Source organism: Petromyzon marinus, chromosome 8 (genome assembly GCF_048934315.1).
Source record: "Petromyzon marinus isolate PM22_M1 ecotype Great Lakes invasive population chromosome 8, UKy_Petmar_22M1.pri1.0, whole genome shotgun sequence".
NCBI classification, from domain to species: domain Eukaryota; kingdom Metazoa; phylum Chordata; class Hyperoartia; order Petromyzontiformes; family Petromyzontidae; genus Petromyzon; species Petromyzon marinus.
Window position 1 is genome coordinate 5008784 of NC_133674.1, and position 17888 is coordinate 5026671.

Genomic DNA, 17888 nt, shown 5'->3' on the forward strand with positions numbered 1-17888 from the left:
GCACAACAAATGCATTAGATCCAGAGCGTGGGCAACGGACGGACAATATGTATATAGATTGTAGCCGGTTGCTCTTTTCAAACGCCATACAAAAGAATAAAAAGATTCCTCACATCAAATGTATTTCTACATTCACCTCGAAATTTAAAAAATCGTGCATTGCGACTCAATGAAAATAAATAATTTTACAAAACTCTCGAAGAAAAATAAAATATATATATATACGTATAGACTTACACATCTTGAGGCTGTAGCTTTAGTGGATGGAGTGCGTCTATCAAATGAAAGGGCGCTCACAAGAGCACGAGCCCAGCTCTCGAAAGCTTCAAAATACCCCCCAAAAACGTGACAACATATACTTTGATTGTCATTTTACTGTTGTAATTTCACTTTTCCCCACTCCCGATGCAGGCATTGTGCGTTCAGACGTGCGTGATCATTGTCATTTGTGTGTTTTTTGGGGTTCGTTTTCTCCGACCGCAATGTCGCTCGTGAGCATTGAAATCGGCTTCCCACCCCCTCCCCTTTTCATTCTTTGTTCCTTGTCCTTCGTGGTGCCTCTCGCGAGCGTCGCTCTTCTCGGCTGCAGCGGCAGTCCGTAGCACACCGTGGAAATTCCTCGCTGTGCGTTGGTGGCCGACAATTTACGACCATACGCCTTTCTGAATATTAAAAGTGAGTGTTTATTTTAAAAACCGTGAGTACATTACGTCGGGGCTTTTCCTTCGCAGATTCTCAAAAACAAATGTTTGATACTACAATGGACTCACCACTCAAGTGTACACTGTACACTTCTAAGAGACAGCCGTAGAGCGAAATGAAATCCAAGCCATAACATTTTTCTTTCCATCGTCGGTGCGTCCGCTGAGCTCTAGTTACGAGCTCAAAGGGGCTCTACACGTCACACAAAAATAACATATGTTGTTTCATTTAATTGTCACATTATGGTTGTACTATACCCCGGGAGGGGGGATAAAATCACAGGCCTTGCCATCTCACCAAAATGCTGCTCAATTTACATTGACATGGCTCTCACTCTCTCCTCTCTCTCTCTACCTGGAACAGCTGCAATTGTAAACCCCGGAAAGCAGCGAGCGGTCCTTGTTCTTTTGTGGCTGAGCAGCCGTGCTCGCACACACGGGAGGCCCTGGTCGGAGCTGCATCTTATCAGCAGTCGACAGCTGCACGGGGTTCTTGCACTGACCGGGTGATTGACAGCGAGGAAAGGAAAGGGAGGGGAAAAGCCGATTTCAATTTGTCTCAAAATGAGGGCATTTGCATTTATTGATGTCTCAGCTGGAAGGAGCCAACGTGAACAGGCCCCTTGTCGTCTTATTTAACGACTCGTGAGTTCTGAGTTATCGGGTGCCATTATTCTAAATTTTTCTTGTGTTTTTTTTTTCATGTAGCAATCAACCGAACACATTTAGTTTTTTTTAGTTTTTTTTTACATTCACGTGCATTTATTTCATTATTTAGTACCACTGATGACGCCCGATGATGTGTTTTTTGGCTTAATATCAAAAAGTGCATCACCCTTTCAGAAGCCACATCAAACCTGCTCATCCTTTCTGTGCGCTCGCCAACATTAAGGATTCCCTGGCACGTCTAAAGAGGGGGGCAGCATGCCAATACAAAATTGCCTGCCTACAAGAACCACCACCTCCTGTTTCATAAGCACGGCCCCCTCTCCAAACGTTACGTTAACCGCTCCACATCGTGTTTCTCTGCAGCGGTGAACAAAGCTGCATGGCGGGTGTTTGTCATTGTTTTCCTCTCACGCTGAACGATGCAAGGTTCAATTGATTTAATTCCATTAATAGAGGCAGCGGTGTTATTTGAGCTAAATTTGTTTTAAAGATGTCTTTCTGAGTCCGCCCGTGCATCTAGTTAACAATGGCAGAGCAAAAAGCGTGAGATTGAGTGACGCTGTGGATGTAAACATCAGCTGCTTCTGTAACTGAGAGGAATGAAGACTCCTGCCAATGCATATTATACACCGCCTCTTAATAGTACTGTAACTATCCACTTGCCAGTTGGTCGAAGATTATTGTTGCAGAATCAATGTCAGAAGGTGAGCAGAGGGAGGGATGTGTGTCCTTTTCTTTCGTGTGCACAGTCGAGAGCAACCAATTGAGATGCATTTGTAAGTAATTTAGTCAATCGATTGTTTTTTTTTCTGAGAGTTGATAGATTGCTAAAGCATCAACCACATTCAAATTTATATTTTGGGCCGTGTGAAGTTATACACTCAATTGTTTGGCGTGCATACCCGCTGTCACAACACTGGGGAGTTTTTTTTGGGGGGGGGGTCTTTTTCTTTCGCGCTTGTGCATTAGGTGCCCACATCCTCTTCCACCACACGTCCGCGTTACCTCGGGGAGCTGCTGCAGGTAGGGCAGGCCCTGGAAGGACGGGGCGTTGTCATTGACATCTGTCACCTGAATCTTGACGCTTGCCGGAATCGTCTGCCGATCGTGAGATAAACAGGATAACAATAAACAAACTGTCCCCACCAATGCTCCCCACCAAATCCAGAGAGGGGAAGGGGCGATGGGAACGCGTCGCACGCCGATATCCGTGCACCGTGAGCAAAGCCATAGCTCAGCGGTGAAATTACATTTCAGTGAAATTACAAATTACATTTTCCAACTGCGATACAGAGTGAATTGTTGGATTGAAGCATCGTGAGGTGGCGGCAGTTTGGGGAGACCTTCATCCAGCGGTGGATTGACCATGGCCGACGACGACGATGATGACCAACAGCCAAAGCCATTCAGAGCTTGGGGAAGTTTCTGTGCTCTAAATGCCTAAGCAACTGAATGTGGATGGCGGGGTGGAAGGTTATAGCAGTGGTAATATTTTTGCCTCATAGTAAGAAGGGCCTGAGTTCTGTTCATAACTCAAGCACCATTCTGTGTGGCGTTTGCTATCTCTCTGTTCTGCATTCAGTGTGACTGAGTGTGTGAGTGAGTGTGTGGGGAGCGGTAGTGTAGCAGTAAGCATGCTGCGCAACGAACCCAGCAACCCAAGTTTTATTTCCATTCACGGCTAACACCAGTGACGATTATCTGAACTGGTCCTGGGCATCCCCTAGGTCGACTCAGCCGCAATTGAGTACCTAGTGCGTTGTATAAACATCACCACGAGGGAGACAAAGGTGGTCGGGCGGAGGTGCTGGCCACCCACCCCCTCTGGCCTTCGTTGATGCTACAGCACTTGCCCCAAAAGTCTGTTACAAGCGATGCGGGGGATCTTTGTCTTTGTTTTGGGAGAGTCTAGACCTTGTATGTTCTCCTCCTGTTCTGCAATGAGGTTCCTCTGGTTTCCTCCCATCGCTAAATTAAAACACACAATGTAACTCGGTATGCTGAAAAAATTACCTGGGAACTAGTGAGTTGCGATTACACGCAGAAACATCGTCCCCTACTGTGCAAAAGACGTGGCCAGACTCTCCTGAAAAATAATCTTGAGACTGAGTGAGGCTTTCCTGAGTAAATCCAAATAAATTAAAAAATAATAAACATATAGTATGCTGACATACTACTGTTGTATTAATTGTATTTTCCAAATGCACACAAGAAGCTCGTAATTACGCATGTCAGACTATGCAATGAGGATTTATTTTAAATATCTTATTTTATAAGATGGAATATAATGAAGAAATTGCAAATGCTGTAGTAAATTGAAAAAAGAAAACAGCTACTGATGAAGTATTTTAAATAATGTGAGTGAAAGAGGCAAAACCCATGAATAAACAACAAATACAATTAACAACCGAACACAATCCCGCTTGCTAAAAAAAAGTTTTTCTTGTTGTTTAACATTCAATGCCTAAGTCAATCAAGAGGCAGACTGACAACAACCAACAGTTTTATTTGTTTCGTGATTCACTCTAAGATCTAGCAGAGCAGACATGAATATTTATATCTAGTCAGTGTTTTACTAAAGGATAAATGTCCTGCACTGAGTGACTTTTTATTTATTTTTCTGAAATCAAAGGAGCGTTGCTCCGCGTGAGGCGGAGCTCCCAGCATGCAACTGCCGCCAGCGGTGTCATCCAGAGTGTCGGACATTTCATGGTGGCATCGTATTGCGGTCTGATGTTTTCTCAGTGATCAAACAAAAAAGTGGAATCATTTAGCTTCTGTATTTTAATGGCAGCTCACTTTGCTCAACACAAACGAGTTCCGAAACCAAACGTAAGCCCTTAATATATTTTTTGTTAGATCGCGTAAATATAAATGTGTCGTTAAACCCTCCACCACCCGACACAATTAGGAAGGTTTTTCACGTCAACAAAACGTGCCACTTATTTACTAGTTCAGCACACCGAAGTGTTGGGGATTAAACCAACAACATTTACAAATTCAAGTACGCTATTTCACCAGCAATTACAACCAGCCTCATCAGGTGACAGCCAGAGTTGTGGAAAATTCCTCCTCTTATGGATAATGTTGGTCGCGAAAGCCTATGTGTTGAACATACTTAAAAGTGTAAACCACCGTGACACCAGCTGAGCTATTTCGAGGAATTTGTCAACGAAGCAATTTGAGTTACGTCAACAATCATGTTAAACATATCTCCCAAGCTTCATGTGCCACAGAGTACCTCTGAAACGGGAGCACGCCCACATAGAGCACAGTTCTGGCATCTGTGGCAACTCACTTGAGAATTAACCAAAACAATGTTTGTTAAATTCTATATCATAACACGAAGGAACAATGCCCATAATGTCACCTATGATATATTTACGTTTGTCTTTTTAGGTCACATTGTTACTAACGAGCGTGTTGGGTTTTTTGCGTGAATTGTGCTCGCGCACCGCTGCCAACACAGGAGCATCGGCACCAGATGATGTGTTCACATTTCATTTCTTTTTGATTTAAAGCTTTCGTGACTGCAGTAATTCATATTCTTAGTTTTTTCGGTATATATAAATATATATTTTATAAATATATATTTTATTATTTTGTTGTTTCCCTTCAACGTGACTTTACCAAAAAAACTAAGAATATTTCATTTCTTGTCATCTGTTTTATTTATTTTTGGAGACTCAAAAAATGTGGGACGGATGTGGGATCATTATTCACACATCGCATTGTTCCCCAATACCTTTATCGTACAGCACATCATTTGTTTCCGTTACAAGTAAACAGAACATGCAAAAAACATGTATACTAATTTCATTTGTGGATACAGCATTGCGAGCACACGCCACATACAACGCAAGAGAAAGTGCCACCATCAAAATGTGCTCAATTTGTCTTGATCAATTCTGCTTACTCCTCAATTAGCTGTTTAATTGCCCGTTAGTGCAGTTAGCTTTTTTCACCTTGCGCTCTCCTAAAGCTGGGGGAGGGTGGCGGGGGGGGATCAATGTTTAAACAAACTAAACGCATCTGTCGACTTTCCAGGTGATCATTAAGGGAAAGGTTACAATGCCCACACACACGCGCATCTGCCGCTCCGCAACGGCTGCGTTGCAGCCCGGACTGTCGAGCATCAATCGCCCGGGCGCCGCCTCGATCACGGACACCTCCACTAAATCTAACCCCGCGGCGCGAGGGGTGGGTGGGTGTTTGGAGAGAATTAATTACCGCTGTTCCACATTTAACCTGAGTGCTGGACATTCATCCAGAGCTTGGTAATGGCTGTAGTGAGTGCACAGTGTGATAGGGAACTCCTGATTAGGACCGACAGGTTGGTGATGAATTGGCGGAGCTCTAAAGAAGCATTCGGCTGGCATTTTAAAGCCAGCTTAGTGGGACCCTAACACAGAGCTCTGAAACACCAGCAGCTCCCCAATGTCTGCAATTATAAGCGTGATTGCTCTGTGTACCAATGCTATATACACAGTCAACAAATGTGCGGTACAGTATCTATTTTTTCACTGACCGCAATACTAATGGAGAGTGAGCATTACCATAGCGTTTGCTACCGTGGTGCCATGGTTATCTCCCTAGACACACAATCCAGCGGTTGCCAGTTCGATCTCCTGGCACGGCAGTTGAAAGATTCCTGCAAGTTTCCGAACTCCCTCCCCTGCCTCTGTCTACCGAGCAGTATAAATGGCTCCGCCAAAGTTAGTCGATCGGCAGGGCGCGTGTGGTGGGGTAGAGCGAAGGTACTCCCCACCCCTTCCAAGGTGTCTGGCCAACGTGAACGAATAGGCAAAATATACTTTCGAGGGGACCTCTATTTCCTGTATAGGAGGCCCTTCCGGCAGCAATGGTGTGAGTATATCATTGCAGGGCTGCACCTTTGCCTTATATAGTTTGCAAAAAATGAAAAAAATCAAGTATTTCATGCAAATCAAAGCATGTATATCACATACGAACGGATATCCAATACAATTAAGAGGATCCGACATAATTTTGTAGAGTTATTGATTGGGAGCAGTTGACACGAAATTAAGCATTGTACCTCGCAACAATAAACGGCACCATCCAGTGACTTGATTTCCTAGAAATGTCAAACCTTCCGAATGCCAGTTTACACAAATTTAAGAAATAAACTATGTATGTTTTGGGGCAACAAACACGAGGCGATTCAAGTCACCCATTTGACATATCTATTTGGACAACGACATTCACACCTTTGGTGTACAAAGCATCAACTTTGGTCACAAAGCAGTCACGTGGCAATTATGAGCTCCTGTGCTGCCTGTGGCGCATGGGATGGCCGGGCAGCAGTGCACGTCTGTATATTTTTAGCATCTCAATTGTAGACCTGGTGCAGAACAGAAAGCTCAGACACAGGCACCACTGAAGAAACTTGAGAACCGAAAAAAACAATGTTAATCAGCCGGTGCACGGTCACCCTACCCACCGACACCCACACCAAGGCCAGTGCCCTCCTGTGCCCCACCACGACCTGCTCCAACAGCATCTGCTGCCATGTTCCACATTAGGAACAACTCTTATTGGGCCGCTAACTCAATTCTGTCCAGACACAAGTCTGATGTGCGATGCATGTTGCTATTCCTGGCATGCCGGGCCCTCTTGTAAACACGTCTCATCTGATGACCCTGTCGTGTCACAGTGAAATGAAGGGCTGCGCTGTCACCATTTGACGGCACAAGTCACTCAAACGTCCAATCCCCCCACAGCTCGCGAAATTAACCCGGACACGGCATGGCTAAATGCTACTTTCCAGCCAATTCTGGCCGGCCTTATCTTCTGCACACGTGCTGAACTTGTTATTGCAAACATGGTTTTCGATGTCCACCTGTGTGACTTCCAAATGCAGTGTGTTTATGTATACACACAAAATGTATAAACAGTGCAGTTTATGAAACATTGATTCAATGCCTGATATCCTGGAAAGCGCTAATATGAATGTATATATGGGTATATTATATGTAATAAATAAAATAAAAACCCTGCAAACGTATTTCTCACTCTTTTGTAAATGTACAGTATTGGCATTTGCCTATACCCACATGACCTGGAATGCTCCGGACCTTATCAGATCTGGGGAGTTAAACGGATTTGAGCCTGTATACTGCTTACTACTACCATTAACTGACTTTTGTAGCACTTTTTCAGAAGCGACCTGGCCACAAATGATAGCTCAACGAAGTGGCTCAACACGTGGAAATTTATAGTAGCAGCCAAATACTCTAAACGCATGTTGATTCTAAATACCGTATGGCGGGAAAAAACTGGAAGACCTTGAGAAATATCTATGCTACCACGGGGAGAACATGCGAACTCCGAATATACAGGAATCAGGGAAGGGATAGAACCCACAACCTCCTGCACACCAGGGGAGGTAGTTAACATCTCGCCACCGTAGTTTAGATCGGTGACCACCACAATGCATCAAACATTTGATTTGGGCTGAGGGTAGTAGAGGGCAGTGAAGTAAACTCCATTGTGCTGCATTATGCTCTCATGTATATGCTCCACACCTTCTCTAATCCACACTGGCTATAGTGTGGAAAAGTATGGTCTAATAATATGCATGGTGTGGGGAGACCCTCATCCAGCAGTGGATCGATTAAGGTGTGTACATGTACATATTTACAGAGTAATATTTATTTTGTTATTTCTGTTGGTATTGAGAGATATATTTATTGTGTCTGGCTTGTTTATTACTTATTTGCTGGGTTTATTAATTACAAGATCGATTACTTAGGCTTTCGTTTCGTGACTTTACCGAGAAAACCAAAGAGTAATGCCTGCAGCCACGAAAGCTTCGAATCTAGTTTAATATCACCAATAATTAAGGTTTTTGGGGTTAGGTCGCATAAATATAAACGTGTCGTTTAACCCGCCACCACCCGACACAGCCAATTAGTAAGGCTTACATGTGTAATGAGCGACTTCCGAAACATGTCGAGTAGAAGCCTTCTTGTTTATTAAGAGCATACGGGGCGATACATTGCGTGACGCAGCTACACATTGGCGATCCTATCACACAGCCCATCTCCGGCATACGCTACGCTAGCTGTCCGACTAGCGCAGCGACGGCGACGGAGAGGGCATTGCAGAAGATCAGCCACGTGGTCAGAGACGAAGAGGTGACGATGAGCAGCGGCGCAGCCAGGACCCAGCACCCGCAACAGCACCCGAACCTCTGGTTCGGCCCCCCCTTATAGGCGCCCCGGCACGGCCAAGCACCGCCTCTGGCCACGCCCCCTTCCAGAACCTTCAAGCAGGTTCCCGGAGGCTCTGGACTAACTCCGCCTCTCACCTTTACCCTAGATACGCCCCCCTTATAATAAGGCATTATGTAATACCCCTTTAACCGCAATAACCCCTTCAGGCCGACAGGTGTCACCCTGTCATTACACATGTAATCATATTGTAAATGTTGTGGATTTACTCTCCAACACACCGATGCGCTGGACTTGTAACGAATTGGCATGTTCTGTTTATGTGACAAACCTTATTAAATGTCTGTGTCGGGTGGTGGCGTGTTTAACGACACATTTATATTTACGCGATCGAACCCAAAAAAATCTGTATTATAGAAGATCTATGACTTGTAATTAACTACTATAATGAGCCAAGAATATCTGTGTGTCCCACGCGTGACGTCACTCCACGTCGGCCAGCCCCACTCATTAATAATTCATGACCAGGTGACGTGCTCCACATGGACCCCCCCCCCTCTCATTAATAATCATGAACACGTGACGTCCTCCACATGGATCCCCCTCCCCCTTATTAATAATCATGTGCGGGTGACGTTACTCCACATGTAGCACCCCCCCTCATTAATAATCATGAGCAAGTGACGTCACTCCTCATCAAACTTCCCCCCTCATTAATAATCATGAAGAGGTTACGTCTTCCAAATGGACACCCCCCCCCCCATTAATAATAATTAGCGGCTGACGTCACTCCACATGGGGGGGGCGAGGCGCCTCCTCCCCCCTCCTCATCGTCAACTTACAACCCTCACTACAAAGGCAGAACCCTCACGTCATCACGTGATCTCTGTCACGCTATTGAGACATCAAAGTAAAGAGGACGTCATGATGAACAACGGATTATAACTTTTAAATGAAATAAGTCTGCGTCACCGCGGCCTTACAAACTGCACACGAATTGATGCAATGAATATCACTTCGTGGTCTGATTTTCGCTTGCAAGTTTCAGATTTACTGAAATCCACCCGTCCCTGGACGGGCAAAAGGCTAGTTAATTGAGAGATAGTAACTGTTGCGTTCAAATGTATTCGGCAGATTACAAGAGCTGGAGGCAACCAGCAAAGGGCAAAACATTTACTGTGCTTCATCAAAGAGCTGCTCATAGAGAATTGTAATGACGTCGAGGCGAGCCACGGGGAAGGGAAGACATTTTCAGCGAGCGAACTTACCGACTGCAAATCCGTGACAGTGAAAATCACAAATATTTCTTCCCGTGTCTGAAAAAAAAATGAAGGCGTACAAGTTATACGGTAATTGTAATCAACGACTTCAAAAGGCAATATATGAAAAATGTGAAATGATTGAAGGTGATGCAGATATTGTTGGACTAATATCCTTTATTTTTTATACCGTAAACGTTTTTGTATGTCACTGTTATTAGCTTGACCTTACGTCTATAACTAAAATAAATAAATAGGAAGAAAAACCCTCAGTTTCAAGACCAAACGAGGATAACCATCACGGCATTGTAGTAAGTCAACAGGCGACGTTTCCCTATTAAGACTGCATACAGATCACGCGACTCACACCCATACATTGAGAGAAGCCACTCTTGTCGTCATGTAGTCATCACTGTTGCAGGGAGGGCACGAGGATCGCGCTGATATGAGCCAATCAAATGACGGGGGCATGTCACATCATGACTCGATCGATGGGCAATGAATCAACACATCGATTAACCCGCAAATTATGATCAGCCCGGTTAGTGTTGATGTTTCTTATGGATCGACTTGGGCGGCATCGATCCAATTAATATCTATGAACGATCCACAATGCCATTATGGGCACTTTGCTGATGGGTGATTTTTGTCCAGTGTACGATCTCACCGCTCGAGTGCAGTGCAACATCCCGCGAGCCGCAGCATCTAAGCCAATTGCAGTACATCCTGCGTAAGCGCATTTGTGTCATCGTGCAGAAGACACACTCTGGTTGGGACCGTTGATTTGGGTTTTTGTTTTACGCAGAAATTGTTGTTCTGCAGGTGCTTTGTTTAAACCCGCGTTCTACCACCGCCAACAAGCCTCGTGGCCACAGCAGGCCATCTCATCTGCTCCCTCTGTCAGCAGGAGGCCACCGACAAAGCTCCCTCGGCACCAAACTCACGGCGTTTTCAGCACCCTGCCATTTATATCTGAAAACGCACGGCAAGAAATTGCGACCCGCCGCGGTAGCCACCGGGCCAGAAGCGCCCGAATGTGACGAAGCCCGTTCCATTACCTCTCTGTCAAGGGCGTGTTTGACGGTGACAACCCCCGTGTAGCTGTTCACGCGGAAGAAGAAGTTTCCGTCTTCTCCCGTGATCGCGTACGCCAGTGGGTCGTCGTCGGGGTCAGTGGCACTCAGCTGGGCAATGGAAGTTCCTGCAAGGCGGCGACGTACAGGCGGGCGGCAGTGTGAGCTTCAGCGTGTTATGTCACTGCGTGTTGTTGCTGGTGTTGTTGTTACAAATCACGATGGATACCACCGCCTTTCGGTGGTACCCTGTCTGCAAGTCCGTTACCCATCTTGCTATCCCCTGCTTTTCTACAACCGGTTTAGCTTATGTTGACTGTGTGTGTACGTGCGTCGCAACGTGATGTGACGGGCCCGTGCATTGCCTCAATAAAAAAAAATTATGATGGATAACTGAGAACATAGGTTTGCATAGCCAATGCAATGAACCATTTTTGTTGGGCGAGGCCACGAACAGTGCCGGATTATCCGAGTAGTAAACGTCGCTACATATGCTACGGGCCCCGCGCCAAATGCTTTCAAGCTATCAATTCCGGTTCAGTGATTCTGCACTTGCTCAATTACTATAGTACTATACCGCCTTCAACTTTTATGAACGACTGGGTGTTTAAGGTTAGCGATTTGTCGTATTATCTGGCTGTATAGCAAATTAAAAAATACAATTACTTTACTATGCAAAGAAACATTTACGTGTTTTCATATTTGTGTGTTTAATTTATTTAAGGGCCGCTTTATAAAATATGCTACAGGCCCCGCACTCGCTTAATCCGTCACTGGCCAGGAAGTAGTTTTATGACAGTATGACTACGTGGCCTAAGCCCAACAACAAATTCGTGCCAAATCACGTTGAGATAACGTTATGGGGTCTTTCACGCAGGACTCAAGAGTTTGGCAATTCCGAATTATGGGGCCCTGGCCTGGGACCCGAATATCTCAGGCTCCTCCCCCCACTCATTGTGCAGTGCCATTACATCACAAATTACATCACACCTGGTTGCATGTATTATCATCCTGCACCGTTATTATGAACTGATAACGTTACAATTCCTACATGTAGAGATAACCTCCCCCATCCGACGATCCCGGAACTCAATAAGATAATGCACTATGTTGAACTTCTTTCGCACCGTACGTAATCAGACCATTTCCCAGACCACTGGTTTTTAAACAAGTCACTTTTTTCTTCTCAGAATCAACTGAGAGGAATTCAAATGTTCTATGCACTTGACACAAATTAAACTATAGACACCAATATCATTTTGACCGCGTAATTCCTGACTTAATATTTAGTCATATGTGAACTGTAGGGCTACAGTGGCCACACAAGGCGACCTGATCATACAAATGTTTAAGCATCAAATAGCCAATACAGTATTTACATTTCCACTTAATATAGTCTATAAAGTGTTTGTTTAACAAAAATGTAATTTATTGCAGAACACAGCTTCACATACCTGTCAGTGGAATGACCAAGAGTAACATCTAATGTGGATGTTGATCCATAGTCTTAATCGATTTCCAAAATTCGGCATTTCCTTACCACATGGAACGACCTCCGACTCATTGCCATGCACACGTCCAGGTGGCATGCATTTTCTAACTAGCGAATATTTCAACAGATTATAACTTTTCATGCATTTGTGACTAATTCTTGTTTATTTCGTATAATCACAATATGGTAGATTTTTCAACAGTTAAACTTCATCTGATTCAAATTCTTAATCTGTTAAACATAATCGTACCGAGTTCTGTAATACATTTGAATGACAAACCTGTTCTTGTCTTCAAATGAACTTGTGTTGGTTTTACAGTATTCACCTATAAATATATAATAATTACTGATGTACTGTACTTTTTAATAATTAGAATATTGTTGCCTTACATTTCCTTTTCGTATTTGTTTGAGTGATTTGTTGAACGTCATCATGGGACCTCTTTTGCCAGTACCAAAATATGATAATAGGTTTTTCCCGTTTAATCTGGCAACAAAACAGGTGTTAAGATGTTAAAACACCAACCTGAAACCTTTTACAAGGAATCATGTCTGCATTAACCACAATACCTGTGGTCAGAATGCAAACAAAAAAACATACTCTGATAATATGATGCATTGTCTTTGAAACTGATTGATCCACACCAGAGACAGCTTTCTTATGAGCCTAGTTTCAAAACGAGCCCTCATTACTCTGATAGTGCATTGTCTTTGGGCTGTACGCCTTTTGGCGTCCTCTGGTCGAACACCGTTTGAGACGAGGCTCAAAAGAAAGCTGCCTCTGGTGTGCACCAATCAGTATCAAGAACAATGCATATATTTTGATTTAAAGCTTTCGTGACTGCAGTAATTCATATTCTTAGTTTTTTCGGTAAAGTCACGTTGAAGAGAAACAACAAAATAACAAAATATATATAAAACAATAAAAAATTCTCACGACGTTTCGACCATAACTCAAACGGTCATCATCAGGTGTGTCGGTTTGCATAAATTTATTTTGAAAACGGCATATTTATTTATTTATTTATATATATATAAATAACGTTTGCGTCACGCGCAACGATTGGCTGTTTGCCAGGACTAGTCCATCTATTTTTTGAAAAGAGGAGGGGGGAGACGAAATTTGTTTTTATGTATGCTGTCTGAAAGCCACTGTAAGCGTGAACAATCAATCAAGAACTGAAGTGATTTATCAAATCTTTCCAATGATTGCTAAGATAGAATCCATCTTCTCGGTTGAAATTGTCTCTGTGTTTGTATATGTGGATAGCCTCATGAACGAATCTCTCATGGAAGCCAGATGGCTTACAAAGAACCTCCGTCTTGGAAAAGTCAATGGCATGTGAGCCTACTGAATTAGAACAATGATCTGCTACGGCCGAGGTGTTGGTCCTATCGTGTTTAAGGTCTGCTTTATGTTCACGAATGCGGTCCGAGATATGGCGTTTGGTTTCTCCAATGTAACTACTACCACAGAGGCAACTTAGTTTGTAGACACCAGGGTATTGTATGTCCGGAATCACATCTTTTACAGACGGAACCAGATCACGGATTTTATGTAATGTGTTGAAACGGACCTGGATCTTGTGTTTATTCAAGATTTTGGAGATCTTTTTTGTGATCCCAGCAATGTAGGGTAAAGTGATGGTTTTGAAAGGCTCCTCAAGAGGGTTCTTCTTCATGGTTTGAGTGATAGCTTTGCGGATTGTATAGTCGGAGTAACCATTAGCCCTAAGAGCTTGGTGTACGTGCTTGAGTTCACTGCTTATGTGTTCCTGGTCGGATATGCATTGGGCTCTATGATACAGAGTCTTGATGAGAGAATTCTTCTGTGATGGATGGTGGTGGGAATCCGGTTTCAGATAAGCATCCGTATGGGTAGCTTTCCTGTAGACAGAGTGGCTCATTGAACCATCAGGTCTCTTTTTAATTAGGACATCCAAAAAAGGTATCTTGCCATCTATTTCGACTTCCATGGTAAATCTGATGGCTGGGTGTATGGAATTGATGTGGTCGAAGAATTGGTCTAGAGCAGGCCGGCCATGTGGCCAGATGACAAAAGTGTCATCCACGTACCTCTTCCATAAGGTTGGGCGCAGAGTGGCAGTCTGGATGGCGTCAGTCTCAAATTTCTCCATGAAAATGTTAGCTATAACTGGAGAAAGGGGGGAGCCCATTGGGGTGCCCTCAGTTTGTTTGTAGAAAGTTCCATTCCAAGTGAAGTATGTATTGGTTAAACAGTGTCTCACCAGGGGGGGTACCTCAGTGTTTAGTCCTTGATGAACCAAGTCTTCAATGATTGCAATGGTGTCAGGTACAGGAACCTTGGTGAATAAGGAAACTACATCAAAACTGACAAGCAGGTCGTCTGGGGACAGGGAAATACCCTTGATTGTTGATACCAGGTGAGTAGAATTTTGTACCGCAGAGGTGGTCTTTCCAGTGAAAGGACGCAGGATTTCAGACAAAAAACGAGCTAGTTTGTAGGTGGGGGAGCTGATAGTAGAGACTATGGGACGAAGAGGTGTATCAACTTTATGTATTTTTGGTAAGCCGTATAATCTTGGTGGCCTGGCAGCAGAAGGTTTCAACGAAAACTGTTTTGATTGATCAATTAATGCGGTTGAATCAGAAATTATTTTGTTGGTTTGTGTGACGAGGCTGTTGGTGGGATCTCTTTTTATTTTTGTATAACTACCATCGTCGAGTAATTCTTTAATTTTGTTGTTGTATTCTATTTTATGCATGATAACAGTAGCATTGCCTTTGTCAGCTGAGAGAACTACAATATCATTCCTCTTTTTTAATTTATATAATTCAAAACGCTCATCTTTGCTGAGGTTGCTAGCTGGCATCTTAGCGTTTTTGAGGGTTGCAGCGATTTCAGATCTTGCTACGTCTGCAGCGATGTGACCCAGGCCCCTGAGAGCAACGTCTACTTGGGCAATTATATCATTAACTGGTATGTGTTTAGGTGTGACTGCAAAGTTTAGACCTTTAGCTAAAACGGATTTCAGACCATCGGAAATAGAACTGTTACTGCGATTAATTACGACTTTATTAACGTCTAACTTTTTGGTGTGTGGGTCCGGTCTTTTGTTGAAGAGGAGGTTAAATTTGGAAATCAGGTTTTCCTTACATTTGGTCGACATAGTAGCAGCTGAAGAGGCAGTCATATTGTCTACATGTTCCCAATCCGATGTGGACATTATTGCCGTCAATGATAAGTGTGATTTGTAGAGTGTCTTGTCTAACTGATCTAGTTCTGTGCGTATAAGTCTGATTTTTTCTGAGATAAGAGCTAAGCTAGTTTTGAAAAGAATTCGTTTCGCATTAGAAGAAGTTACAGTAGCAGAGGTGAGTGTAAATGCGATTGGTATTACCCCAGAGTCGCGGCATCTCTTCAGGAAGGTGAGAGACTCGATCAGCTGAGCTTTCTTATCCCGGAGTTTGTTGAAGGATCTTAAAGTTATGTGAAAACCCTCCCCGTAGAGGCGATTAAATTTTGATTTAAAGCTTTCGTGACTGCAGTAATTCATATTCTTAGTTTTTTCGGTAAAGTCACGTTGAAGAGAAACAACAAAATAACAAAATATATATAAAACAATAAAAAATTCTCACGACGTTTCGACCATAACTCAAACGGTCATCATCAGGTGTGTCGGTTTGCATAAATTTATTTTGAAAACGGCATATTTATTTATATATATAAAAATAACGTTTGCGTCACGCGCAACGATTGGCTGTTTGCCAGGACTAGTCCATCTATTTTTTGAAAAGAGGAGGGGGGAGACGAAATTTGTTTTTATGTATGCTGTCTGAAAGCCACTGTAAGCGTGAACAATCAATCAAGAACTGAAATGATTTATCAAATCTTTCCAATGATTGCTAAGATAGAATCCATCTTCTCGGTTGAAATTGTCTCTGTGTTTGTATATGTGGATAGCCTCATGAACGAATCTCTCATGGAAGCCAGATGGCTTACAAAGAACCTCCGTCTTGGAAAAGTCAATGGCATGTGAGCCTACTGAATTAGAACAATGATCTGCTACGGCCGAGGTGTTGGTCCTACCGTGTTTAAGGTCTGCTTTATGTTCACGAATGCGGTCCGAGATATGGCGTTTGGTTTCTCCAATGTAACTACTACCACAGAGGCAACTTAGTTTGTAGACACCAGGGTATTGTATGTCCGGAATCACATCTTTTACAGACGGAACCAGATCACGGATTTTATGTAATGTGTTGAAACGGACCTGGATCTTGTGTTTATTCAAGATTTTGGAGATTTTTTTTGTGATCCCAGCAATGTAGGGTAAAGTGATGGTTTTGAAAGGCTCCTCAAGAGGGTTCTTCTTCATGGTTTGAGTGATAGCTTTGCGGATTGTATAGTCGGAGTAACCATTAGCCCTAAGAGCTTGGTGTACGTGCTTGAGTTCACTGCTTATGTGTTCCTGGTCGGATATGCATTGGGCTCTATGATACAGAGTCTTGATGAGAGAATTCTTCTGTGATGGATGGTGGTGGGAATCCGGTTTCAGATAAGCATCCGTATGGGTAGCTTTCCTGTAGACAGAGTGGCTCATTGAACCATCAGGTCTCTTTTTAATTAGGACATCCAAAAAAGGTATCTTGCCATCTATTTCGACTTCCATGGTAAATCTGATGGCTGGGTGTATGGAATTGATGTGGTCGAAGAATTGGTCTAGAGCAGGCCGGCCATGTGGCCAGATGACAAAAGTGTCATCCACGTACCTCTTCCATAAGGTTGGGCGCAGAGTGGCAGTCTGGATGGCGTCAGTCTCAAATTTCTCCATGAAAATGTTAGCTATAACTGGAGAAAGGGGGGAGCCCATTGGGGTGCCCTCAGTTTGTTTGTAGAAAGTTCCATTCCAAGTGAAGTATGTATTGGTTAAACAGTGTCTCACCAGGGGGGGTACCTCAGTGTTTAGTCCTTGATGAACCAAGTCTTCAATGATTGCAATGGTGTCAGGTACAGGAACCTTGGTGAATAAGGAAACTACATCAAAACTGACAAGCAGGTCGTCTGGGGACAGGGAAATACCCTTGATTGTTGATACCAGGTGAGTAGAATTTTGTACCGCAGAGGTGGTCTTTCCAGTGAAAGGACGCAGGATTTCAGACAAAAAACGAGCTAGTTTGTAGGTGGGGGAGCTGATAGTAGAGACTATGGGACGAAGAGGTGTATCAACTTTATGTATTTTTGGTAAGCCGTATAATCTTGGTGGCCTGGCAGCAGAAGGTTTCAACGAAAACTGTTTTGATTGATCAATTAATGCGGTTGAATCAGAAATTATTTTGTTGGTTTGTGTGACGAGGCTGTTGGTGGGATCTCTTTTTATTTTTGTATAACTACCATTGTCGAGTAATTCTTTAATTTTGTTGTTGTATTCTATTTTATCCATGATAACAGTAGCATTGCCTTTGTCAGCTGAGAGAACTACAATATCATTCCTCTTTTTTAATTTATATAATTCAAAACG

The 17888-nt window shown here is 43.4% G+C and overlaps 1 protein-coding gene across 2 annotated transcripts in view; it reads right to left on the reverse strand.

The window, feature by feature from the left end:
- Nucleotides 1-17888, reverse strand: part of CDH23 (cadherin related 23) — a 234593-nt gene that overhangs the window by 179874 nt on the left and 36831 nt on the right. For both annotated transcript variants that reach the window (XM_032949465.2, XM_032949466.2), the window contains exons 5-7: nt 10881-11023; nt 9832-9879; nt 2376-2468 (exon numbers count right to left, since the gene is read on the reverse strand). In XM_032949465.2, the coding sequence (XP_032805356.2) occupies nt 2376-2468; nt 9832-9879; nt 10881-11023 (284 nt within the window). The remainder of the gene's footprint in view (nt 1-2375; nt 2469-9831; nt 9880-10880; nt 11024-17888) is intronic.